This window comes from Lampetra fluviatilis, chromosome 25 (genome assembly GCF_964198595.1).
Source record: "Lampetra fluviatilis chromosome 25, kcLamFluv1.1, whole genome shotgun sequence".
Classification (NCBI taxonomy): Eukaryota; Metazoa; Chordata; class Hyperoartia; order Petromyzontiformes; family Petromyzontidae; genus Lampetra; species Lampetra fluviatilis.
In genome coordinates this window covers 2,302,459-2,328,054 of record NC_136299.1, presented here as the reverse complement: position 1 = coordinate 2,328,054, position 25,596 = coordinate 2,302,459, and the positions used below count along the sequence as shown (strand labels likewise).

General features: G+C 45.9%; 1 protein-coding gene and 1 long non-coding RNA gene across 2 annotated transcripts; one reads left to right on the top strand and one right to left on the bottom strand.

The window, feature by feature from the left end:
* The first annotated feature begins 1,300 nt into the window (after nt 1-1,300).
* LOC144941859 (uncharacterized) lies at nt 1,301-6,177 on the top strand. The gene is made up of 3 exons (XR_013639280.1): nt 1,301-1,361; nt 3,627-3,660; nt 6,119-6,177. It is a non-coding gene; the product is annotated as an uncharacterized LOC144941859 (long non-coding RNA).
* A 9,007-nt stretch (nt 6,178-15,184) lies between these two features.
* Nucleotides 15,185-21,011, bottom strand: LOC144941654 (biorientation of chromosomes in cell division protein 1-like). Its single transcript, XM_078868009.1, has 3 exons — nt 20,712-21,011; nt 18,502-18,626; nt 15,185-16,735 (listed from the first exon to the last, which is right to left on the bottom strand). Exons 1-3 carry the CDS (start codon nt 20,994-20,996, stop codon nt 16,435-16,437), a joined length of 711 nt encoding a protein of 236 aa, XP_078724135.1. The 5' UTR covers nt 20,997-21,011; the 3' UTR covers nt 15,185-16,434.
* Between the last annotated feature and the right edge of the window lie 4,585 nt (nt 21,012-25,596).

Genomic DNA, 25,596 nt, shown 5'->3' with positions numbered 1-25,596 from the left:
AAAAAATAAATAAGCAGACAGCGTCTCCTTCATACACCCGCCTCCGCATGTACACAATCAAAGTATTGCTGACACAACCAATCAGCCGCAAGCATGGCCTTCTGCGAGTTGATACTACCATCGGCAATCAGAATATTTGTTTATGCTGGAGGAATACGATGAGCTGTAAAGCTCAGTTTCACAGGTGTCCAGTCGGTGATTTTAGATGATTCCGATTCGATATAAAGCAATGATTCGAATAAAAAAAAACTCTGGACCGCATCAACATACACTGCCTCATTAGCAGAGTGGTCAGGCTTGCTTATATCAAATCCGTTTATAAGCAGTGACATCGCGTTGCATGAGTTTTAATACGCGCGTGAGATAATGATTCGCATCGAATACACGCCGAAATGTGTAAACGTTGACCATGTTACGATTTCTTCACGTGGGCTGATCAATGCATTTAATTATTTTGAGCTGTTTCCATGGAATTTAAACAGCAAGAGGCTAAATCATTCCTCGAGTCACGTGACATGTTACGAGGTTACGAGGTCACCAATTTATTCTTCATAAAACTGGTATCTTAAAAAAGGACGGTTGTGAATGCGTGTTGTTTAAGCACTCATTAAATCGTATATCATTCTGCTCAAAGTAAAGCGTGTGTCATGTAAAAATTTACACACATTGGAACCTCATTTGCCAGTAGAAAAATATGATAATTGTTTTTTTACCCTTTTATCTGGCAACAAAACTGACACCTTTTTTCAGGTATTGTGGTCTATGCAAACATGACTCCTTGTAAAAAAAAGGTGTCAGTTTTGTTGCCAGATAAAAGGGTAAAAAACAATTATCATGTTAAAATGTGAAGAATTTCTGTAACTTCAAGGAAGGAAGAATTGGAATTAGTCTGACTTTCCTAGTGAAGGCATCCGATTGTGTACACTGTATGTCCTTGATCATTATAAATGTCGCCGCACAGCGCCGCTCTTTAAAATGATGGGTTGATACTCTTTGGTTCTTTCGGTAAAGTCACGTAGGGATAAAATAAAATAAATAAAATCACGACGTTTCGATTGCAACACAAGCAATCATCATCAGGTGGGAAACCACAGCAAGAAAAGGTTTTTTATTGCTGTGGTGGTGATTGCTTGTGTTGCAATCGAAACGTCGTGATTTCATTTATTTTATTTTATACCTCCGTGACTTTACCGAAAGAACCAAAGAGTATGGATCCCTGCAGTCACGAAGACTTCAAATCTAGCTGGGTAGATTATTCCTTCTCTGACTAATGTCACATTGTGTGTCACGTGTTCCGCCGCAGGTCTCCACTGCCATCACCGTCCTTCCTGAGCAATCAGACGTTTTCGATGCTGACGCAGGTAGGCGCTGCGAAAGAACGTCCCGGTGCTCATTCACTTAGCGCATGTCTCATCAACAAATGCATCTTCGGAGCGCTTTATAAAAAAAATTGATTTACGTGAATGTCCCAATACTTAGAATAGGTAAAAAAAAGATAACACATCTTCTTGGTTCTTTCGGTAAAGTCACGTAGAATGGAAATAATAAAATAATTAAAATAAAACATAATAAAATAATTCTCACGACGTTTCTGCCACAACGCAAGCAGCCATCCTCAGGTGGAGAACAGGTCTGTCGAGAAGACAGCGTCTACGTGACTTTACCGAAAGAACCAAGAAGATGAATCCCTGCAGTCACGAAAGCTTTAAATCGAAATTTAAAAGATAACACATTTAGCTTAAAAATAACAAAGCGTATTCTTTGGTTTTTTCGGTAAAGTCACGTAGGTAAAACAATCAATATAATAACTAAATTTAGTTGTTTTCATTCATTTTATTTTATTAATTGTTTTACCTACTTGACTTTACCGAAAAAACCAAAGAGTATGAATCCTTGCAGTCACGAAAGCTTCAAATCTAGAAATAACAAAGCGGTCTGTGGGGGTTGCTCATTTATTTTTTTATATATGGGAGGGTGAGGAGTTCTGATTCATTTTCTCTCCCATGCAATTCCCACAAAGCTTTTCATAGGACACCAAAGCAGATTTGTTTGTAAATGTCGCTACAACGGCGACAGAAAGAAGGCCAATAACTCGATCCAGAATACAATGACTCTTCACAAGATTTGGAATGTGTTAACTGTTATGCGCCATTGATGCGCTGTGCACAAGGACGCGAACCACCTGTGGCAGACATCGATGTTTTGACATCGATGGAGCAATCTTGATTTGAAGCTTTCGTGACTGCAGGAGTCCATACTCTTTGGTTCTTTCGGTAATGTCACGTAGGTAGAAAATAAAACAAAAGCAAGTACAACCAGCTCGTCAATGCTCTCGGGGCGACAGCAACAGCGCACATTTACATAACCCCGTAGTTCACCAGCTTAACACACGGTCTACCCTAGGCAATTAGATTTTTTTATTTATTGATGCGGTAAAACGTACAGCAGATAATTGTTACATGAGCTCGCTCCATCATCAACGCTTTTCTTTTTGTATACGAACCCTTTGGGGTGAGTGGAGCGGCACAGTCCACGCCTGAGTTCGATTCCCTGACCACGACTAACATCAGTGGCGAGCGATATCCCTGAATCGTCCTCGGGCCTGACGGATGGGTGCGGTGAAGTATGGTCAAACAAATTCCCGTGCCTTGGCGCGGCGTTTAAGCGGGCCCTTCATCTAACGGTAGGTTGACAAAATGGCAAATAATCATTGTGGTTATTTTATGAAGATGTTAATTGCGTAACGTAAATTAATGTTAGTTAAAAAAACCCCATCGATTTTCTTCTTCGTGCGGCCGATGTTTGCTGTAGAGCAGCAGCTATGATTGTACGTTGAGGTGGTAGAGGCGGATGATTGCGTCGGCAGTAGCTGGGTGGTGAATTGTCGCCGTGACGGCGCCTCCTGTATTGTATTGGTGATTCGGGCCCTGAGGCGTTGTACGTCCATTGGTCTATCCTTCTGCACAACCACAGTCGCACACCGCAGTGATTACATGTCCATGTGTTGTTTTTACTGTTTTGCACACGATAGCAAAACATTGCCAGTGTGTATCTGTCAGGAAACTGAACAAGAATTGCTCATCCATAATATAGTTGATTTTGGGTTAGATGGCGTAAATATAAATGTGTCGTTAAACCCGCCGCCACCCGACACAGCCAACTAGTAAGGGTTGTCACGTAAACAGAACGTGGCAATTCGTCACTAGTGCAGCACACCGGTGTGTTGGAGAGCCAAGCCACAACATATACAACCTGAGTAGGACGTGCATGATATTGGTCGCGAAAGCCTGCGTGTTAAAGAATTGCTAACTCACACTATGAGATCTCTCTCAATACTCTGATATTGCACTGTTTTTGAGTTATACGCCTTCTGGTGTCATCTGGCCCTACACCAATGGGGACTAGGCTCTAAAGAAAGCCGTCTCGGGTGTGGGCCAATCAACTTCAAGGACAGTGCATATTATTATCCTTATCAGAGTTGCTTCTTTTTGTTTGCTTTATTGACTACTTGTGTTGTGGTCATTGCAAACATGATGCCTTGAATAAAGGTGTCAGTTTTGTACCAGTTAAAAGGGTAAAAACCTACCATTATAAATTGCTAACTCCTCTGTGTTTTTTTTTTGTAGAAATCAGAAGACTCGACTGGATCACCTGAGAAAGGTGAAACAAAGCCCCTCCTTGTGTTTCATATTTTAGTCTAATCGGCAGCCTGCAGAACCTTTTCATGTACAGTCGACTTTTGATTATCCGCGCTAATTACGGGAAGGACAACTGGCGGATAATTCTAAATTACAGATAATCCAAAAATAAAATAATTTTCCGCGGATCTCTATGTCAAAAACCACTAATGTAGGTGTAAATTACGTTTAAGTTTCTCTGCGATCGCACAGTTTCGTCAATAAATGATCAAATAAATCACGAGAAATTCAGCTACAAAACTGACGATTTCGATTGTTACTCTTTCGATTTAGAACGAATACTAACGATCGACCAACCGATGATGTGCGTGCTTAGTGAAAGCAACTCTCCTGCTTTCGCACAGAAGACTCTGCCCACGAAGTGGATGACAGCAGAGCCACGCCAATCAACATCAATAAAACTCCGCCCACTGTGTGTCTACAGATATGCAACTACTGCGCTGTAGAGGCGATCACGTCATTTTCTGATTAACCGGTGCAGCATATGTGTTCGGTTTAAGCATGTGACTGATTTCCAAGAATAACAATGTTCTTAGATCATTATTTTGGGCTTATGGGAAAATACATGAGTTAGTAATGTATGTCAAAATCTCAGGTGCATGGTTAATCCGCAAATCGGTTAACCGCATGCGGATAATCGAGAGTCTACTGTATTTCATTTGCAAGGCTAGCTCAGACACAGTTCAAAAGCAGACTGGGCTATGGACATGCGTTGATGTACACGTGCACATACCGCCAGTATTAAAAGGTTTCCGCCAACAATGTGCTGCTAATGAAGCTCGCAGAACTACTCCGAATAACTCGACTCCTTTGTCATTGAACATCACCTTCCACCAGCACAAACAAATGCAGTAGTAGACGTGAGGTCTCAATTGGAAGGTTGTGAGTTCAAATCCTGGTTATGGGGTTTGACTCGGCCCATCATCCCTTCGGGGTCGATAAAACATGTACCACTTTGTAGGGAAGGTTAACACCAGTCTTCCATTAGACGATTAGAGAGACTTGTCCCTACCATAGGAATGTGTTAAATTTCCACCATTGGTTCAGGGCTGTAAGCGGAAGATGAACACCAACATAAATGCACCTTTTCAGCAAGACTTTGGTCTCTGAGAATTCATAATAATAACATCCATAACATAGTCGTGACCAGGTCTTTATATTTAATTGTTAAAGCAACCAACGTGGAATCAAATCCCAACCCGAATATTTTTAAATTAGCTTCTGCCCGTGTGCACAGTTTAACGTGTGCTGTGTGTGTGTACGTGTGTGATGAGAATGTGCAATTTGTATTGTTTTCGGTGCAGAGATGATTGCTGTAAAATTGATTTATTTCTGAAGTTGTTTAATGTGAACAGCTGCGTTATTACACATGGCCCATACCACACTGGAATCGAATAAGATATTACAACAGTTTCTAGTATTTACCACTGCTTGGGTCACCGTATACATTTATATATGTACGTTGAACTTCTTTCACACCATATGTAGCAAACCGTGCTAATCGGAGGTGCGGTGGAAAGACAACAAACTAAACACAAAAAGCAGTCCTAAAAAAATTAGTTTGTCAATTTAAATGATTTAAAAGTGCATCGCTCCAGTGGCTTCCTCATATCAGAAGCAAGAGCGTTCCAGACGGCTGAAGAAGCGCATCTGAAAGCGTCTTCGTTCGATGATCAACCGAAAGCTGCTGCTGCTGCTGTGAGGATGACACGGAGTTTGCCTGATGATGGTTTATGCTGCTTGACGAGATCAAGCGCTTAGCGTGCAATGAGCGTGGCCTTTACAACGAATTCGTTCGGCAACCGGAAGCCAATTCAGTTCGGCAAGCGCTGCACAAACTCGGTCAGATCTCACGCATGGTACGTGATGGGTGCACGTGACCTGCCTGCCCAGCGCTCGTGTCAACACACTCCGCAGCACGCGTTGATTTTACACCGAGTTAACCTAGGAGAGGTCTCGGGCCAGGTTAAGATACCACTTATCTCTTATCTCTTGCACGCATGGGCAGCGGTTGCGAGTTTTTCTCAGCTCCGCGGTGCAGTGTGTAAAGCAATCTGCCACTGCTCCCTGAGTCACGCACCTTATCACCAGCGCAGGCTCGACTCATTCGAGTCGTGCTATATCAGGGGCTGGAGCAGTGGCGCGTCGGGGAGCACGCTTGGCGACGAACGCGGCGACCTGAGTTTGATTCCCACCCCTATCACCAACGCACGCTTACCAGCGTGGTGAAGTATGGGCAGACACACAGCGCGGGGAGACCTTGATCGAGCAGTGGATTGCCTAAGGGCCTGTCAATTATTATATTATTAATGTTAGTATTACGAAACTGGCCCACATGTTCGCATTATAGTGCATGTAATTACAGATTTATATATTGCTCCAATAATTGTGATTCAATCCTGTTTTTATCTTTTCTTTAGATTTACGATATCCATATCAGAGCCACGAAAGTCAACTTTGCAGGCCTCCGTCTGATACGGTGAGTTGATTTACACAAATTCAATGCACACCAACTCGTTTGCAATAGTCTCAAGGCTTCAATTCAAATCTTATGATTTATTCAAATTACTTGCAGGAACTAATACATCTTTTTATTCCAGCATGGTCCTTAAGATCTTCCTATCTCCAACTTCTCAGCACTCCCAGGGTCTCGGTTGCGCTCTTTTGGTGATCGGTGCTTTTGTTAGCGTGGTACCAAAGCTATGGAACGCCTTGCCACTTGAAATCAGGCAATCAGAGTCGGTAGATATATTTAATTCTACTTTAAAAGCCCCATCACTTTAAAGTGGCCTTCCCTCTTTAGTTTGGTCGGTTGCCCTGGTTCTGTTTTTGTTTTCTGATTTTCATGCATTGCGCATCGGGATCCTACGATGGAATGCGCATTTTACATTTGAATTAGTATTTTTCATTGACGATGGTCAACATATAATGAACATGTGAACGGGATTCCGTTCACCCAGCAGTATAATTGGGGAAACGCCGCAGGTAATCAATCAGCAGGTTGCATTTGGTGGGGCAAAGTGAGAGGCAACTCCCACCCCTTCCAAGGTGTCCCCTCAACCAGCAGAGGGAGCTTTTCAAGCCGCTGTTTTGACTTCCTAATTTTTGTGATTTTGCGTGGATGACAAGGAGTTTTGCATTATTATTATTCATTGACGATGGTCAAAATATAATGAACATGTGAACGGGATTCCGTTCACCTAGCAGTATAATTGGGGAAACGCCGCAGGTAATTAATCAGCAGGTTGCATTTGATGGGGCAAAGTGAGAGAGGCAACTCCCACCCCTTCCAAGGTGTCCGCTCAACCAGCAGAGGGAGCTTTTCAAGCCGCTGTTTTGACTTCCAAATTTCTGTGAGCGGCAAAGCCCATCCAATTATCCGCATTTGTCCGTGTTTTGTCACGGATAAGTGGGGGATCAATTTGTGCGCGCAACTCACGAGTCATCCGCAAAGTTCTTCCCCGCACGTCGGTGCGGATGGAACGGGTCGTTCTGTAAATACAGCTTTAGTCGCCCCCTTTAGCAGCCGTACTGCAACACTTGTGTGTTTTTATAAACACATTCTTGCGGAGGGAGCTGGTAGGAACGTTGGGTTGCTGGGTCAATGGCCAGGGTCAACGGCGGCGTGGTATATTCCGCAAATATGGCGGACTGTGAGGGCGGGCACAAGCCGGCGTGAGTAGGTTAAACGTTGAGTTTTATAAGGGCACCACGGGGTGACCAGCCCCTCTCCACCCAGCCCCACCTCTCCCACCCCTCACCGAGCCCCTCCCCACCCTCCCCTCCCCACCCAGCCCCTCCCCACCCTCCCCTCTCCACCCAGCCCCACCCCGCCCATTTTTGGATGCACGACGGACGGACGGACACAATAATCCCCTGTGGGCTGGTGGAACCAGGTGGTTCCTACCAGTATTATATAACCAGTAAGAAACCCCATACAGCGATAAGCGTCGTCTTGGGTCATGTTATATATTTTTTGGGCCCAAAATGAAATGCAATGTGAATTAAAAGCCTTCCCGCAGTGTGCGGTTTTACTATCAGGTGACGTTATCGCAGCGAAGCCACGTGCAGACTTTCTAATGAGCGCTCCACACGTCTTGTCTGACGCTATTCTTCGTCTGAAAGAGCACGGAAAATGCCAGCCTTCCTCTGCGATTGCAACCTTCATCCGGCCAAATTATGTAGACAGCATAGACTTTGTTATCACCCCAATGCATATCTTTGTATTAGCTTCTATACTATACTTCTAGACTATATTTCTAGACTTATTCTTGTTTCCTCCCCCTTGTTCAGATGCTAGTTTCGTTATTTCTTTTATTTATTTGAGACATTAGTGGAAGGCGCCTTACAAAACGAATGTAAATCATGATCCGTTAACTTTGTTATTTATGTATGATTTTTACAAAGCCTCGAGTAACGTATAATTACTCTTTGGTTCTTTCGGTAAAGTCACGTAGGTATAAAATAAAATAAGTAAAATCACGACGTTTCGGGCGCAACACAAGCGTCCATCATCAAGTGGGACAACCACAGCAAGAAACAATTGCTGCAGTAGGCAAAATAGCTTATTGTGACAAGGGATTATATAACTGAGGAAGGGGGAGGAGCCAAGGGGAGTGTGGGGGCGGGGCGTGCCACTCTCCTCTGACCTACGCCCCGCCCCCACACTCCCCTTGGCTCCTCCCCCCTTCCTCAGCTATATAATCCCTTGTCACAGCAGCTCTTTTGCCCACTTCAGCAATTGTTTCTGCTGTGGTTGTCCCACCTGATGACGGACGCTTGTGTTGCGCCCGAAACGTCGTGATTTGTTTTATTTTCTACCTACGTGACTTTACCGAAAGATCCAGAGAGTATGGATCCCTGCAGTCACGAAAACTTCAAATCAAAATTTTATGTATTATTATTTTATTATTATTATGATACTTCCGAAACGGGTTTCTCACGAACATTTATTTTTCTTACATCATGGGACCTCCTTTGCCAGTACCAAAATATACTAATATGGTTTTTCCCCTTTTTTTTCTGGCAACAAAACTGACACCTTTTGGAAGGAATCATGTTTACATTGACCACAGTACTTGCAGTCAAATGCAAACAAAAAACAATACTCTGATAATTTATGCATTGTCCTTGAAACTGATTGGTCCACACCAGAGACAGCTTTCTTTAGAGCCTAGTCTCATATGGTGTTCGACCAGATGACGCCAAAAGGCGCACAGTTCAAAGACAACGCATTATCAGAGTAATGAGAGCTCGGGGTGAGCAGCTACATCATGGGACCTCATTTGTCATCTAGGCTCTAAAGAAAGCTATCTCTGGTGTGGACCAATCAGTTTCAAGGACAATGCATAAATTATCAGAGTATTGTTTTTTGTTTGCATTTGACTGCAAGTATTGTGGTTAATGTAAACATGATTCCTTGCAAAAGGTGTGAGTTTTGTTGCCAGAAAAAAGGGGAAAACCCCTATTAGTATTTATTTTTCTTGACAAATATTTCCAAAGTCGATGCACTCATCAAAATGTTCTTTTGACAGGAAATCTACTCAAAGATCTGGTATGCCAGCAGGTTCGATCGCCGGAAAGCCGAAGACATTTTAAGAGCATCAAACTTGGTATGTGTTGGTGCACGAGCATTTTTCGCTATTTATTATCACTCGAATGGCTCTCTATATACTAGCTTGTTAGCACGTCCTAGGACGGAAGCGTAAAGTAGATTTACCTCTTGCTTGACGTGCCGAAGAAATAAATACAGCCACCAAACGCACTGCGATGTGGCGTAGAATTATTTTTTGCCTTCACTTTCTATAAAGATACGTAAAATCGAAAGCGAACTTGCGTAAATGAATGTTCATAGCCGCTCGACCTTCTTCTGCGTTAGTCTAAAGATCCAGGCACACGTGAATAAAAATGTGGAGTGACGTCACGCGCGGGACACACACACTCGTTTGGCTCGTTATATTAGTTGCTGCATTGATTTCTTTCTTAGCTTTACTTTCCATGAAGAAAGGTCAAAATTAAATACTATAGAGTTAGTAGATACTGCTATAGATTCAGTCGATACTGCTGACTCTATTGTATGTAGGGTGTGTCGGCATAAAGCCATGCCTGCCGCAATTGTATGCCTGACGGGTATCTGTCATTTACAGATAAGTGTTAGAATTGGTTTAGGCAACATCCTTGGTAAGATTCTCACCTTGACCATCATTTTCTTTTCATGTGATTTTAGTTTTTTTTATTAAACACCTGTGGATCCATAATAGAGGGGTTTTTTTGGGTTAGATCGCGTAAATATAAATGTGTCGTTAAACCCGCTACCACTCGACACAGCCAATTAGTAAGGTTTGTCATGTAAACACAATGTGCCGATTCGTTACGAGTACAACACACCAGTTGTGTGTTGGAGAGTAAACCCACCACAACATTCACAATTCGAGTGCCGTGACGTCTCGCCCGGTCCTTACAACCGGCCTGATGAGGCTCCATTCTGGATGATATTGGCTCACGAAAGGCCAACGTGTTGAACGCTGGATGGGGCAAATTGGAAAGGCGACGTGTGTGTGTTTCGGCCGTTTCGTCCAGATGGGAACCTCGGCCTCCCCGACGGGTTTTACCTGCGGCCTCCTTCACCGCTTCTGACTCCAGTCTGCTCCCCGAGCTCTCGAGCTCCTGTCCCGACTAATACAGCCGCGTGCTGTGTGCCGTCCTGCCAGAGTAACCCTCTCCCTGCATTCGCTTCTATCATAACAAAGCGACGCTCACTGTTCATGCTGCCACGGTGGCGAGATATTAACTAACTCGCCTGGTATACAGGAGGTCGTGGGTTCGATCTCGACCGTGACGCCTGCAGTATTATTTGGAGTTTGCGTGTCTCTCTCCCGGTGGTCGCATGGACTTTTCTCCGGGTCCTTCGGGTTTTCCCACCACATTTAGAATCAACGTCACGCGTTTAGAGATAAGCCACTTCGTTGTGGTCAGGTCGCTTCTGATAAAGAGCTCTATGGCTCAGTGGGCCTTGGTGACATCAATTCAGAAGAAATCAATGGTCCTTTCATATCAATTGGTGTAGGTTTACTGTCAGTGGTGTACGAGTGTGGTTGGCATGGGCCCTGGTGCAAGGAATGAAATGGGGCCCTTCCAGCCCCCATAGTCCCTGGTGCCAAGTTGTGCCGCCCACAACAGTCACATCGTCACTTTAAGATATTTTCTTGTTCATGTTTTTGTTTGTTGCGGTTGCACCCGATTCAAGAGCCAAATGGCTCACAGGGCGATACCAAATAAATGAACTTGAACTTGAGACACATGCTGCTTACGTGCCGGCCTGCGGCTGGGCCTCTTGCAGGACGGAGCGTTCATGGTGCGGAGGAGCTCCGGGCATCAGCAGAACCAGCCGTACACGCTGGTGGTGTACTTCAAAAGGACCGTGTTCAACATCCAGATCCGCTACGTGGAGGCCGAGCAGAAGTTCGCCCTCGGCATGGAGAAGGCGGGCGAGGAGGTAACGCGGCGTTTGTGTCTCATGGACACGTAACGACCTGGTGCTTCGTTGTAGTCGCTGTGCGTGTCGTGGGTGTCCAGGCTCCAGACATGTTTTTAAAAATGAAACTCAACTATCAACTGAGAGCAGGTTTTCCCCTTTTTTCTGGCAACAAAACAGTTGTGTTAAGATGTTAAAATCCCTATCACTACTCCAACCCCCATCACTACCCCAGCCCCTATCACTACCCCAGCCCCTATCACTACCCCAGCCCCTCCTTCACCTCTCCCACCTGTTCTCCTGTCACCATCACCACACCACCACTTTTAATGAGCCCAATCTTAATTTCAATGAAATGTACAATATTACAAATGTTGTAAAGCGCCTTGGAATAAGGCGCTGTGTACATCTACACAACACGAGGATGCAAAACGCGTTGCTTTTCTAAACGTACCGCACTTTAAACGTTTTTCTTACCCCTTCCTTTCATCCCTTCCCTAGAAATTCAACAGCGTGCCGGAGATGATCGAGCACTACGAGCTGATGCCGCTCACGCTCATCGGGAACCAGCAGGCCGTGCGAGGGAGCACCCGGCTCCTCTACCCGATATCCTCGTGACCACCACCAGATCCCAAGCCCAAGAGCCACAGCACCGCTGCACCATCGACACCACAGTGGTCATCCATCCGCACCGGCGGAGTCTAGTTGGGTGGGGATGCAGAGGTTCGCTTTGTCCCTCACATTAGGAATCGCAGGTGCATATCATTATTATTTTCTTAATTGTAAACTATTACAAATAAATTAATAACGGTGTCCATTTTTTTTTTTGGGGGGGGGGGGCATTGTCCCCCCCTCTCCCTCCCCAAACCTCGCCCAGGTCGATGATGGGTGATGATAATGGGTGGTGATGGTTTTGGGTGGCGATGATGATGGGAAATGATGATGATGATGAAGCACATCGCCAACGAACATCGCATTGGCCAGACCAGGGGTCGACAAAAACCTGCGGCTCTGGAGCTGCACGCGGATCTTTCGGGACCGCTTGGTGACGTGGTCTATTGAGGACCACCGCCGTCTCGTACTCACCATGGTGCATTGTGGCTCTTGAAATATCTCCGTTTTTTTACCGAATTCGAAAAAAATGCCCCTTCTTGTTATTTTGGTTGCCGACTCCCTGGGTTCGACCTTGGCTCAGTTTCACCAAAATTGGACAAAGGTAAACATTGGCCAACAAACGAATTGGATCGTTTAAATGTTTGTGACTTCTTCTTGCATCTCGCATTGTACTCACGAGGTCACGTCCAGCTCTCGCCGCCTCGTGCGGAAGCCGAACGGATGTCTCCAACGCCCCCACTGAATTTCCGAGGCGCGCGCAATGGCTCACGAGAAGGTTAACACGAGGACATGCAACGGTGTTAAAACCTCAAACGCGTTTTCACGTTTTCTTTCAATGAGCGTGTCACATTTCATTTAACGTTTTAAAAATGTGCTATCATTTTACTTTGCGGTGGTTGAGCCAAGTAATTTCGTCGGGAGCAGTGGATCGGGTCTCGCCGTGATTGCTACCTCCTTCATATTTGTGATTCGGGCGTTGAGTCGTCGTTTTTGTGTCCCACGGGTCTGTTCCGGGTGCTTTGTCCAGGAAAGTTGCTCAATGTTGCGTCGGAGGATCCTCATTCCAGGACCCATCTGAAAGTGCGTGGGGAGGGCCGCTTACGGTCGCTTGAGTTGTTGTTCTGCAATGATCGCCGATTGATGTCGAGTCGCCGGGTTGATGGCGCCATTCGTGATTCCGCACTGAACGGAGCCTGAAGGTCACCATCTCCCCACTGCCCGGATTCGTGTTTGCTCATCCAAGGTAGAGCAATTGCAACGTGCCATATTAGCACCACAAGCACAGCATGTCTTTGTGGTAACGATGCAAACTCTGTCGCGTAACTCTCTTCTTCGTGTGGTTGGGGTGAAATGTTACGATGCACGCTGTATATCGAAACAGAGAACATTGCAATGTGAAGGAAAAGTTCATAAATGTATAATTTTAATTAAGCTGTAATTAGCTCCTTTAGTTAAATGTTTTTTTTTACTAAACTATTTTACAACCAAGTATTTCCTGAACTTATTTATCCTCTTCAGTAATGTAGCTAAGTGTAAGATGAGCGTAACTGCGACATGAGCAAAAACTGTTAAGTCTATGCAAGTAAAAATATTAATATTCTTGGTTCTTTCGGTAAAGTCACAACCCTATTCTTCACCTGAGGACAGCTGCTTGCGTTGTGGTCGAAACGTCGTGACAATCTTTGTTTTGTTTTATTTTATTATTTCCCTTCTACGTGACTTTACCGAAATAACCAAGAATATGAATCCATGCAGTCACGAAAAGCTTTAAATAAAAATATTAACTTTGTGGTGGTGTCAGTATTCTGGACAATGCAGGTGACATTACTGGCCAGTTGCATTGCAGTATTGCGATTCAGATCATACCACTCAAGCTTTGCTTTCAAGAGTACATTGTTAGAATGTTAGTCGCTATCATTGTTTTATTATGTTTGTTTACCTTGGAAAGCCACATCGAGTCTCAATTATTTTCGAGGTGGCTGCTGCCAGGTTGTTGCAGCGAGGGGCAATGCTGCCAGGTGTAATTCTCGTTTAATTGGCAGGTAATTTTTTCAGCATTGGGATGTTTGTATGTTGTTTTTAAACCTATGGAAGTAAACCGGAGAACCCGGTGAGAAAGCCTGGAGAAAACCCACGCAGAACAGGGGGAGAACATAGACACTCCACAAGGCGTCCGAGTTGGGAGTCGAACCCAGGGAGCTTCTTCCTCTGCGACACCAGTGTCACCACTGCGTCATCATCCTGCCGCTCTTTCGTCGAGTTTGAGCTTTCGTTGAATTCCAGCGTTGAGTAAACGTATCATTCATAAGAGGTTTTTTTGGGTTAGATCGTTAAGCCCGCCACCATCCGACACAGCCAACTAGTAAGGGTTGTCACGTAAACAGAACGTGGCCAATTCGTTACTAGTACAGCACACCGGTGTGTTGGAGAGTAACGACACATTTGTATTTACGCGATCTAATCCAAAACACCTGTATTATGGATATTGGCTGCGAAAGCCTACGTGTTAACAAACGTATCTTTGTGGGAGTTGAGGTTTTTTATTGTAATAAAAATGGAGCGTTCATTTACGGGATGGGAAAATAAACTCGTTAAGTAATATTTAATTTCAGCTGTTTTACCCTGATAATTAATTCGTTGTGGACTAATAATGTATAAACGGCGTATTTAACGTCGTAATCATTTTGTAGGTGGTGCATGCATAAACTATGTGGACATGAGTGTGTGTTGTAGTTAAGCAAAGGTAACTAATTGTCACAATCAACCATTGCATATTAGAACGTAAATGTACATTCCTGTTTCCCAGCATCTGTGAAAATGATCTTTTGCTTACGAGTTGTAACCGTGTATAACCAACAATTTTCGAAAATGGATTTACCAGTTTTGAACTTTTAAGTTCCTTTCACCTGCAAGTTCTGCACGATTGATCCAGTCAAATCTTTAAATTACGACAAAAACCCGTCACCGTTTCATAGGGCAGGCTGGAAGACCACAGGTTTCAAATGACAAGTGTGTAAAAAAACAGCCTCTGCAATGTGAAAGAGAAAACCATCAACAGTTCCCTTAAGAAATGCACTGCGGTCTTCGTATTGGGTAATTTTTTACCTACGTGACTTTACCGAAAAAACTAAGTGTATTCGTATGAGGTCACCATAAACCAGCAGTGACATCTGGACTGGCTTCGTTCCCATTGGGACTCATCAGCAGTTAACGATGTTCACTGCTGCAAAGTCTGCCTCTGGAAACAATAGCGTGGAGTTCCCACTTCATCACTCTGGGGCCCATGAGCTTAGTTTAAGGGCCTGCACTATTATTATGCATTTATCTCGCCAAGTATCCGTGAAAGATGCATGTATTTTGCTCCATATCGTCATGGAAGTGTCCAACGTTCTTATTCTGTGATTAAAAAATGCTTTATTTATTGTGTTAAGCATTGCTATTTTCCAAATACATACATTTTCAAATGGTCAATAGTGCATTTACATATTAACAAATATTTTGCTGAAGTGTTTGTCAATTATGAGTTCAGTTTCATCAACTACTCGTGTATAGAATAGTACTGAAGCCACAGACATGTGAAATGTGCATATGTACATTTGCAACGACATCCGTGTTTAAATAAAGGTTATAAATTACCAAACATTGCCTTTTTCTAGAAGAAATTATTTTCGTGCTACAGCAGTTTCACCCACGTGGTCTGCTTTCCAGCAGTCTTAAACAGAACACTGGACCAGCTTTGCCACTGCGAGACATCTTCCAATCCAGAAGCATTTACAAACCCTGATGAGGCCCAGACAATCTAAACTCGCCAAATTTGCTTTCTTAAACAAATGCCGCTGGATAATATTAGCCTTGGACCAGAGACTGTTGTAAAATAACAGTGTGAACAGATGGAAGTCGACTTGTTTATTTACCCATAATGCTTAATACAAGGTTTTTAATTAGATGTGTGCCAAACATGCAGTACTCCTGCCAATAACATCCGATAATCTGGCAGTGTTTCATGAGCCTGACTGCTTATGAGACCCAGACATGTGACTCTTTTGCCTTCTAAATACATTATTTTAAACCAGTCTGAAAGCCCCTTGGGCGAGAGGACATATTTGGGTTTTGTGTTGTGAGATGGATTCAAAGTACACAGCGTGAACATACAAATTCAGTTTGACATTTTACTCGGTTCATTACTGGGAAGAATTTGAGTGGGAATAGGATAGGCAACTGAACTTTTTCACTGAAAAAATAAAATCCTAACAGCTCAACTAAGTACACATTAACTATAAGCCAGCTGATCAGACACTACAAACAATCTAATTTACATTAAACATCATTAAATTAGTTTTGCCCATTTCGTGGACTGGTTGATGAGAGCCACGGACACATTTTTTCAATATGACAATTATAAAACATCGCCACAGTAAAAAAAAATCCAAACACGCTTAAGAATATTGTTTCTTAAACGTGACTTTGTAAATGTTTACAGAGGAAAAAAAAAACACAACCGAATAAAACCAAATATAGACTACCTCTGAAAAAAGCACGACAACATGAGATGCTTCGTTCATAATGACGTCTCTCAAAGACAACCAAACACTTGCGATGAAAACAAGCTCTTGACAGGCAGAAAAAAGTTGCGAAGCTTCGCCTGCACTACTGCGGATATGCAGCCTCCTCCGTTGAGGCCACGTCAGTGTCTGCTGCTGCTGCCGCCGCCTCGGCTTCCATCGCCGGTGGAGCGTGTGGATCCTGGGAGTCGGTGTCCATAGGAGGGAGCGGAGGAGGCGGGGGAGCCGCTCCTGCCGCTGCTCCTGCCGCCACCACCTCTCCCTCCTCGTTCACGCCAAGATACTCGTGCACCACGTTTTCGATCTGCGGCCGAAAGAACGTGCTGATCTTTGGGTTGACCACTTGATGGACGATGCGGTTCACGGCAGACTCCAACATACCCGACCTGAAAAGCCACAAGCGTTCAATATATGAGGTATATATATACTCACCTAAGTCTACACAATGAGAACTATTCACCAGATTTTAAAAATTGTTTAAGACAAAATACACTTTTGGGTCAGGAGAGATGTGCGTGACCATGATGAAGATGGGAAAAACACTGTACAGATTTCAACTACAATACAAATGCCCAGAAGTTGTTTAGGATAAATACTGTGAGCAGATAATGTTTTTGTTGTTTTTCAAATTCATTTGGTGAAATATTTTCTCCCACTCCCAGTTTGATGTATTTTTTTTGTCTTTCAGTTTAGTTTGGGGGTACATTTTTTCTCATTTTATTTGTTAAACATCCATATATATAGTGTTCTATTTTACATTTATAATTTTAATGACGACAATTTCAACAGCTTTTTGTGGAACGTGCAAGTCAAAAGTATTCTTTGCTGCAGTAGCGATGATTTCTCAACGCAGATTCTGCACGAAAAGCTGTGCGGTGCCAGACCGGCTTCTAAAACCGAGCCGGCTCCTACATCCAGAGGACGTGAACACAGACAAACAACACACACTCGTGTTCTTGGTTCTTTCGGGAAAGTCATGTAGATAGAAAATAAACATAAATTGAAAAAAATTAAAGCAAAAAAACCACGACGTTTCGATCGCAACACAAGCGGTTGAAACATCGTGGGCTTTTTGCTTTTATTTTCAATTTATTTTTAACTGTATTTTATTTTTATGCTTTACCTACGTGACTTTCCCGAAAGAACCAAGAATATGAATTCCTGCAGTCACGAAAGTTTGAAGTAAAAAACACAATCGTGCGTTAACATTTTGTCAAGGTGTAGTTTGATGGTCACCGCTTCTAAAGTACCACATACGCATCAGTCAATGAATTTCGGTAAACTGGAGAATATTAGCTGCGTTTGCTCTTCGAGCTGGGATACATTTACCTCCGAACAAAATAATTAAGCGGGTCTCAAGGCAAGGAGCTCGATAAGAACTCGTCGCACACTGCAGACTGTGCCACTTGTCCTGCACGTGGCATTAGCCGAGGTGCCACCACTACCGTCGCACACTGTGCATGACCAAAGTGTTCCTCGAGGGGTATCTGTCAAAGATGAATTCATTACGGGACGAGGGTGACTGAGCAACACAAAGCGAAGTGACGCTATACTTATATATAGTTCAACACGTAGTCGGCTTTCGCGACCAATATCATCCATAATAGTTGTTTTGGGGGTAAGATGGCATAATTATGTGTCGTTAAACCCGCCACCACCCGACACAGCCAATTAGAAAGGTTTGTCACGTAAACAGAACATGCAAAACAAACGTATATTATGGGTTTATGTTAATATAATAACGTGCACACACAGTCGTGAATGTGACAGTGGTTCAAGCAACTGGAGATGCAGCGCCGTCCAGCAAGGTCGGAGAGAAACTCAAGTTCAAGTTCATGTATTAGGTATAGCCCTGCGAGCCATTCGGCTCTTGAATCGGGTGCAACCGCAACAAACAAAAAACAAAAACATGAACAAGAAAACATCTTAAAGTGAATAATGTGACTTAGTGCAAACAGAAAATCCAAGAAAAGACAGCAAAATATTGCAGAAAAAACACAGTACACCCCCGCTGTGTGCAAAAATCCCAGTGGGATGCAAGTCAAACAACAACAACCACAAGACAACTTAGATTAAGGCCATCAGTCTTACTCCGTACTACAACAAACAAACATGGCCAAAACAAGAAACTTTTAGAAATCACCAAACTCACTGCAGAATTGTCTGTCGGAGCCCGTTTCTCATTTGATTTTTGTTGATCTCCGGAGTCCAATTCTGGTGACCCAAGTGATTGGACACGAACGAATCCATTCTCTCGCGGAGGTTCTGGTAAGCAGGCTGCAAAACAGAACACGGTGTGAGTGTGGCAGTGCGACACAACACGGGGTTTCTATAAACACATCATGCACACAGCACAAGACAAAGAACCCTCGTATAACCTGCACAGACTGTTGGGGCAAGTGCTCCTACGAAGGCCGACACGCGGCACACGAGGGGGTGGGTGGCCAGCACCACGCCCGGCCGCCTTTGTCTCTCCAGTGGCGATGTTTACACACCGCACCAGGGACTCTTTTGAGGCTGAGTCGACCTAGGCGACGACTCGTAGACCACGGGGAATGACAGGCGAGGTCTCGTCACCTCAACGTGAGTTCTCTGACGAGCCTCAGGGGTCGAGCTTGAGCCGGGGTGGACTCGAGTGAGTGAGTGAGTGAGTGAGTCGGGTCTCTCTGGCTCTGGGTGAGTGGCTCTGGGTGAGTCTCTCTGGGTGAGTCTCTCTGGGTGAGTCTCTCTGGGTGAGTCTCTCTGGGTGAGTGGCTCTGGGTGAGTGGCTCTGGGTGAGTCTCTCTGGGTGAGTGGCTCTGGGTGAGTGGCTCTGGGTGAGTGGCTCTGGGTGAGTCTCTCTGGCTCCCTGTGCTCTGCTTGTTCCATGCCTGTGCCCTTAGCGTCTCCATGTAGCTCTGCCTTCTGCTGTCTCCCCGTGTCCCTCCCCGTGTCCCTCTCCGTGTCTCCCTTCTGCCCGTGTCTCTGTCCACGTGTCTCCACTTCTCTCCCCGTGTCTCTCCCTCTGCCAGTGTCTCACCCCCCGTGTCTCCCCCTCTCTGCCCGTGTCTCCCCCTCTCTGCCCGTGTCTCCCCGTGTCCCACTCCCCGTGTCTCTCTCCCCGTGTCCCCTTCTCTCTCCCCGTGTCTCCCTCTCCCCGTGTCCCACTCCCCGTATCTCCCCGTGTTCCCCCTCTCCCCGTGTCTCTCTCCCCGTGTCCCACTCCCCATGTCTCTCTGTCCCGGTGTCTCTCTGTCCCCGTGTCCCACTCCCCGTGTCCCACTCCTCGTGTCTCTCTCCCCGTGTCTCTCTCCCCGTGTCCCACTCCCCGTGTCCCACTCCCCTTGTCCCACTCCCCTTGTCACTCTCGCCGTGTCTCTCCCCTCGTGCCCCACTCCCCGTGTCTCTCTCTCCCCGTGTCTCTCCCTCCCCGTGTCTCTCTCTCCCCGTGTCTCTCCCCCCGTGTCTCCGTGTCCCCCTCTCTCTCCCCGTGTCTCTCTCCCCGTGTCCCACTCCCCGTATCTCCCCGTGTTCCCCCTCTCCCCGTGTCTCTCTCCCCGTGTCCCACTCCCCGTGTCTCTCTGTCCCCGTGTCTCTGTCCCCGTGTCTCTCTGTCCCCGTGTCTCTCTGTCCCCGTGCCCCACTCCCCGTGTCTATCTCCCCGTGTCCCACTCCCTGTGTCTCTGTCCCTGTGTCTCTCTCTCCCTGTGTCTCTCTCCCCGTGTCTCTCTCCCCACTCTCTCTGCCTGTGTCTCCCCTCTCTGCCCGTGTCCCACTCCCCGTATCTCTCTCCCCGTGTCCTACTCTCTGCCCGTGTCTCCCTCTCCGTGTCTCTCCTCTCTCCCCGTGTCCCCGTGTGTCTCTGTCCCCGTGTCTCCCTCCCCGTGTCTCTCCTCTCTCCCCATGTCCCCGTGTCTCTCTCCCCGTATCTCTCTCCCCGTGTCTCTCTGTCCCCGTGTCTCCCCTCTCTCTCCGTGTCTCTGTCCCCGTGTCTCTGTCCCCGTGTCTCTGTCCCCGTGTGTCTCTGTCCCCGTGTGTCTCTGTCCCCGTGTGTCTCTGTCCCCGTGTGTCTCTGTCCCCGTGTGTCTCTGTCCCTGTGTCTCTGTCCCCGTGTCTCCCCGTGTCCCCACTCTGTCCCCGTGTGTCTCTGTCCCAGTGTCTCTGTCCCCGTGTCTCTCTCCCCGTGTCCCCGTGTCTCTGTCCCCGTGTCTCTGTCCCCGTGTCCCACTCCCCGTGTCTCTCTCCCCACTCTCTCTCCCCGTGTCTCTCTCCCCGTGTCTCTCTGTCCCCGTGTTTCTCTCTCCCCGTGTCCCCGTGTCTCTGTCCCCGTGTCCCCACTCTCTGTCCCCGTGTGTCTCTGTCCCCGTGTCTCCCCACTCGCACCCTGGTGTCGAAGTCCGCCAGGCAGTCTCTGCGGAATTGGTCGAAGAGGCCCTGAGACTTGAGGTGGTCAACGATGGCAGCGATCAGCTCCGGGTTGCCGGGCGGGAGGTCCTTGGCCATGGCACCGCGTCTCCTCCACCACCACCACCTCCTCGTCACCACCACCACCACCTCCTCGTCGTCATCCGCTCTTCTTCTTCCTCGATGAGACGCAAACTCGTGAAGCCTTCTTCCTCTATCCCAACTCGCGAGCGGTCGCCATTGGACTCGGGCGATTCGACTCATGAACAATCGAGCGTCGTCGATTCCGTTTGTTGGAATCGATTCCTCCCGCGTTCGACCCGTCGCTCGCTGGCGGGGCGCGCGTGGAGCTCGCTGCTCGATTCCTCTTCCCGCGTCGCAGGAATCGCGATTCTGAACTGGATCGATTTGTTGTAAACAGTTGGTATCGATCCGTTACTCTAAAGTCCGCCTCCTTAAATTTCGATTTAAAGCTTTCGTGACTGCAGGGATTCATCTTCTTGGTTCTTTCGGTAAAGTCACGTAGAAGGGAAGTAATAAAATAATAAAAATAAAACATAATAAAACAATTCTCACGACGTTTCGGCCACAACGCAAGCAGCCGTCCTCAGGCGAAGAATGAGACATTATCAAGCTAGGAGCTTATATAGGTGTTGCGAGGAGGAGCGCCTTAACAAAAGAATGTGCATATGAAGAGGAATTTAGCATACCAATGGGGAATGCGTAGGAGGTGGGCGGAGGGGTTTCAAAGTCCCATTATGCCCATGCATTATGCAGGATCAACAGCACCACGGGGGGGCGCAAGGAACAACGTTAATAAAGGAAAGGAATGTTAGTGATATGTAGCTGCATTTACCAAACAACCACGTAGAAAACCAAAGTAAAAACTACATAAAAAACTAAAATATAAACTGAAACTTACTATACTCTACAATAAGCTGAGTTACTAACAACAAATAATAAATTACAATTCTACGTCGTAAGAAGTATATAATATACTTCCATCTAAACTTTATTCTCTTAGCATATACAGTACTATATACTGCCATAGATAAACCCAACATTAAATTATATACTGTATTGCTGTAAACCACCCTATACTTTATACATTTTAATATAACACTATGTATTATTCAACTCACCCTAATGTGTATCGAAATGGTTTATTACGTCCTTCCAATGATTGCTAAGCCTGAATCCATCTTCTCGGTTAAAATTGTCTCTGTGTTTGTATATGTGAATCGCCTCATGAACGAATCTCTCATGATAGCCAGATGGCTTGCAGAGAACCTCCGTCTTGGAGAAGTCAATGTCATGTGAGCCCACTGAGTTGTAACAGTGGTCTGCCACGGCTGAGGTGTTTGTCCTACCGTGTTTTAGATCAGCTTTATGTTCACGAATGCGGTCTGAGACGTGTCGTTTGGTTTCCCCAATGTAACTGCTACCACAGAGGCAACTTAGTTTGTAGACGCCAGGGTACTGTATGTCTGGAATCACATCTTAATTTTAGAATTTTCGTGACTGCAGGAATTATTATTTGGTTCTTTCGGTTAAGTCACGTCTAAAGATAAAATAATACATTAAATTAAATAATAGAATACGACGTTTCGATTGCAACACAAGCAATCATCATCAGGTATAATGAAATAGCGACATAATATCTAACCAGAAAACTATAGACAGACATATTAGCAGACAGATATCACAAGATACATACATAGCGAGAGCAACACAGGTGACAGAGAGGGGTGATCGTCTCTGTGGGGTGGCCTTAAATAGACAGAGGGGGGCGGAGGCAGAGAGAGGGAGGGGGGTTAGAAAAAATTAGCATATCAATGAGTGGTCCACGTTTTCTTTTGGACCACTCATTGATATGCTAATTTTTTCTAACCCCCCTCCCTCTCTCTGCCTCCGCCCCCCCTCTGTCTATTTAAGGCCACCCCACAGAGACGATCACCCCTCTCTGTCACCTGTGTTGCTCTCGCTATGTATGTATCTTGTGATATCTGTCTGCTAATATGTCTGTCTATAGTTTTCTGGTTAGATATTATGTCGCTATTTCATTATACCTGATGATGATTGCTTGTGTTGCAATCGAAACGTCGTATTCTATTATTTAATTTAATTTATTATTTTATCTTTAGACGTGACTTAACCGAAAGAACCAAATAATGGAATCACATCTTTTACAGATGGTACCAGATCACGGATTTTATGTACTGTGTTGAATCGGACCTGGATCTTGTGTTTAATCAGGATTTTGGAGATCTTTTTTGTGACCCCAGCAATGTAGGGTAAGGTGATGGTCTTGAAAGGCTCCTCAACAGGATCTTTCTTGATGGTTGGAGTGATGGCTTTGCGGATTGTGTAGTCGGAGTAACCATTAGCCTTAAGAGCTTGGCGTACGTGTTTGAGTTCCCTGGAAATGTGTTCATGGTCGGAGATGCATTGGGCTCTATGATATAGAGTCTTGATGAGGGAATTCTTCTGGGATGGATGGTGGTGGAAATCCGGTTTTAGATAAGCATCCGTGTGGGTGGCTTTCCTGTAGACAGAGTGGCTCATTGAACCATCAGGTCTCCTTTTGATTAGGACATCCAAAAAGGGTAGCTTGCCATCATTTTCGACTTCCATGGTGAATCTGATGGCTGGGTGTATGGAATTGATGTGGTCGAGAAATTGGTCTAGAGCAGGCCGGCCATGTGGCCAGATGACAAAAGTGTCGTCTACGTACCTCTTCCATAAGGTCGGGCGTAGAGTGGCAGTCTGGATGGCGTCCGTCTCAAATTTCTCCATGAAGATGTTGGCTACAACCGGAGATAGGGGGGAGCCCATTGGGGTGCCCTCAATTTGCTTGTAGAAGGTTCCATTCCAGGTGAAGTATGTATTGGTTAAGCAGTGTCTCACCAGGGGGGGTACCCCAGCATTTAGTCCTTGATGAACCAAGTCTTCAATGATTGCGATGGTGTCAGGCACAGGCACCTTTGTGAACAAGGAAACCACATCAAAACTGACAAGCAGGTCGTCTGGGGACAGGGCAATCCCCTTGATTGTCGATACCAGGTCAGTAGAGTTTAGTACTGCAGAGGTGTTTTTTCCAGTGAAAGGCCGTAGGATTTCGGACAAAAAACGAGCCAGTTTGTAAGTGGGGGAGTTGATAGTAGAGACAATGGGACGAAGAGGTGTATCTTCTTTATGTATCTTTGGCAAGCCGTACAATCTTGGTGGCCTGGCTGCAGAAGGTTTCAACGAGAACTGTTTGGTCTGATCAATTAATGCGGTTGAAGCAGAAATGATGTTGTTGGTTTTGGAGACGAGGCTGTTGGTGGGGTCTCTTTTTATTTTTGTATAGCTGCCATCGTTGAGTAGTTCTTGAATTTTGTTGTTGTATTCTATTTTGTCCATGATGACAGTGGCATTGCCTTTGTCGGCTGAGAGGATGACAATGTCATCCCTCTTTTTTAATTGAGCTAATTCAAAACGCTCATCTTTAATGCGAGGTGTAATGTCCAGTGAAATTTCGTGTAAAAAATGAATAATAATGAAATATATTTTGCTTGGACTTTTCAACACTCCTCCGATGTTGCTGATGAACCAAATGAATTTGGGCGCATTTGCCCCACGTGACAACTGGATTTCATTGGCTTTGTCGGGTGGTGATCGTTTATTGTGGAAGCGTTTGCATTATACCCATGTAGTGTAATAGCGCCGGCTGCTGTCCAGCAGCGACAACTGCGGTGGACAAACAGCGCACACGCTGGTGAGCAGATACACGGCTGTGTGTGTCGGCAGGGCGGAGGAACTGGGGCAAGGGTCATGGAAGACCCCATCTGGAGGCCCCTGGAAACCGCTAGTGGGTTGGAGAAGGGAGGCGCGGCCAGGGCGGAGCCAGGCCGCGCCGGGGAGCATAAAAGCAGCGGAGAGTGGGGAGCTCGGGGCTGCCGCTTCTGGGAGTGGACTTGTCTCGTCTTGGTTCTTTCGGTAAAGTCACGTAGAAGGGAAATAATACAACAATAAAAATAAAACATAATAAAATACAATTATCACGACGTTTCGGCCACAACGCAAGCAGCCGTCCTCAGGTGAAGAACAGGTCTGTCGGAAAGACAGCGTCTGAATGGACTCATCTCGTCTTCACCGATATGATGTTCATATTCTTCGCCGCCTTCGTCGCTGCCGCCTTCGCTAGATCATTGTGCTGCCGGACAGTAGTTGGCTGTCTCGGTCATCGCCATCAGTGTTGCATGGTGAGGGTTGGGCTTAGGCTCGGCAGGACGACCCAGGTGAGTGTACGGGCGAACCTGTGAAGTGTGAAGGTGTCAATAAAGAAGGTGCCTCCTGGACACCCTCATCACCGATTCCGTGACACTTCGCCTACATCACGATATGTGCCAAATGAGACTGCTGTACAGGGAGGTCCAGATGCCTTGTGACCCCCACTGAATTATTGTCAACGTAGTATTTGTTGCATACTCAGTGGGAGTGAACGCAGGAATTAATAAGCAAAGGGGTCAAATTTATTGGGGTCCACAAGACATCTGGACCACGCTGCTGCACGTTGTGAGTATGGTGAGTAGGGTGAGTGGGGTGAGCGGGGTGGAGTGGGGAGTGTGGGGTCAGTGGGGTGAGTGGGGTGAGTGGGGTGAGCGGGGTGAGTGGGGTCAGCGGGGTGAGCGGGGTGAGCGGCGGCGTGAGTGGTTGGGGTGAGCGGCGGGGTGAGCTGCGGGGTGAGCGGGGTGAGTGGGGTGAGCGGGGTGAGTGGGGTGAGTGAGTGGGGTGGGCGCTACAGAGTGTTCGGACAGAATACATCAGCAGCAGCATCATCATCAGCAGCAGCGTCGTGGGAGTGTACATGTGTATTTAT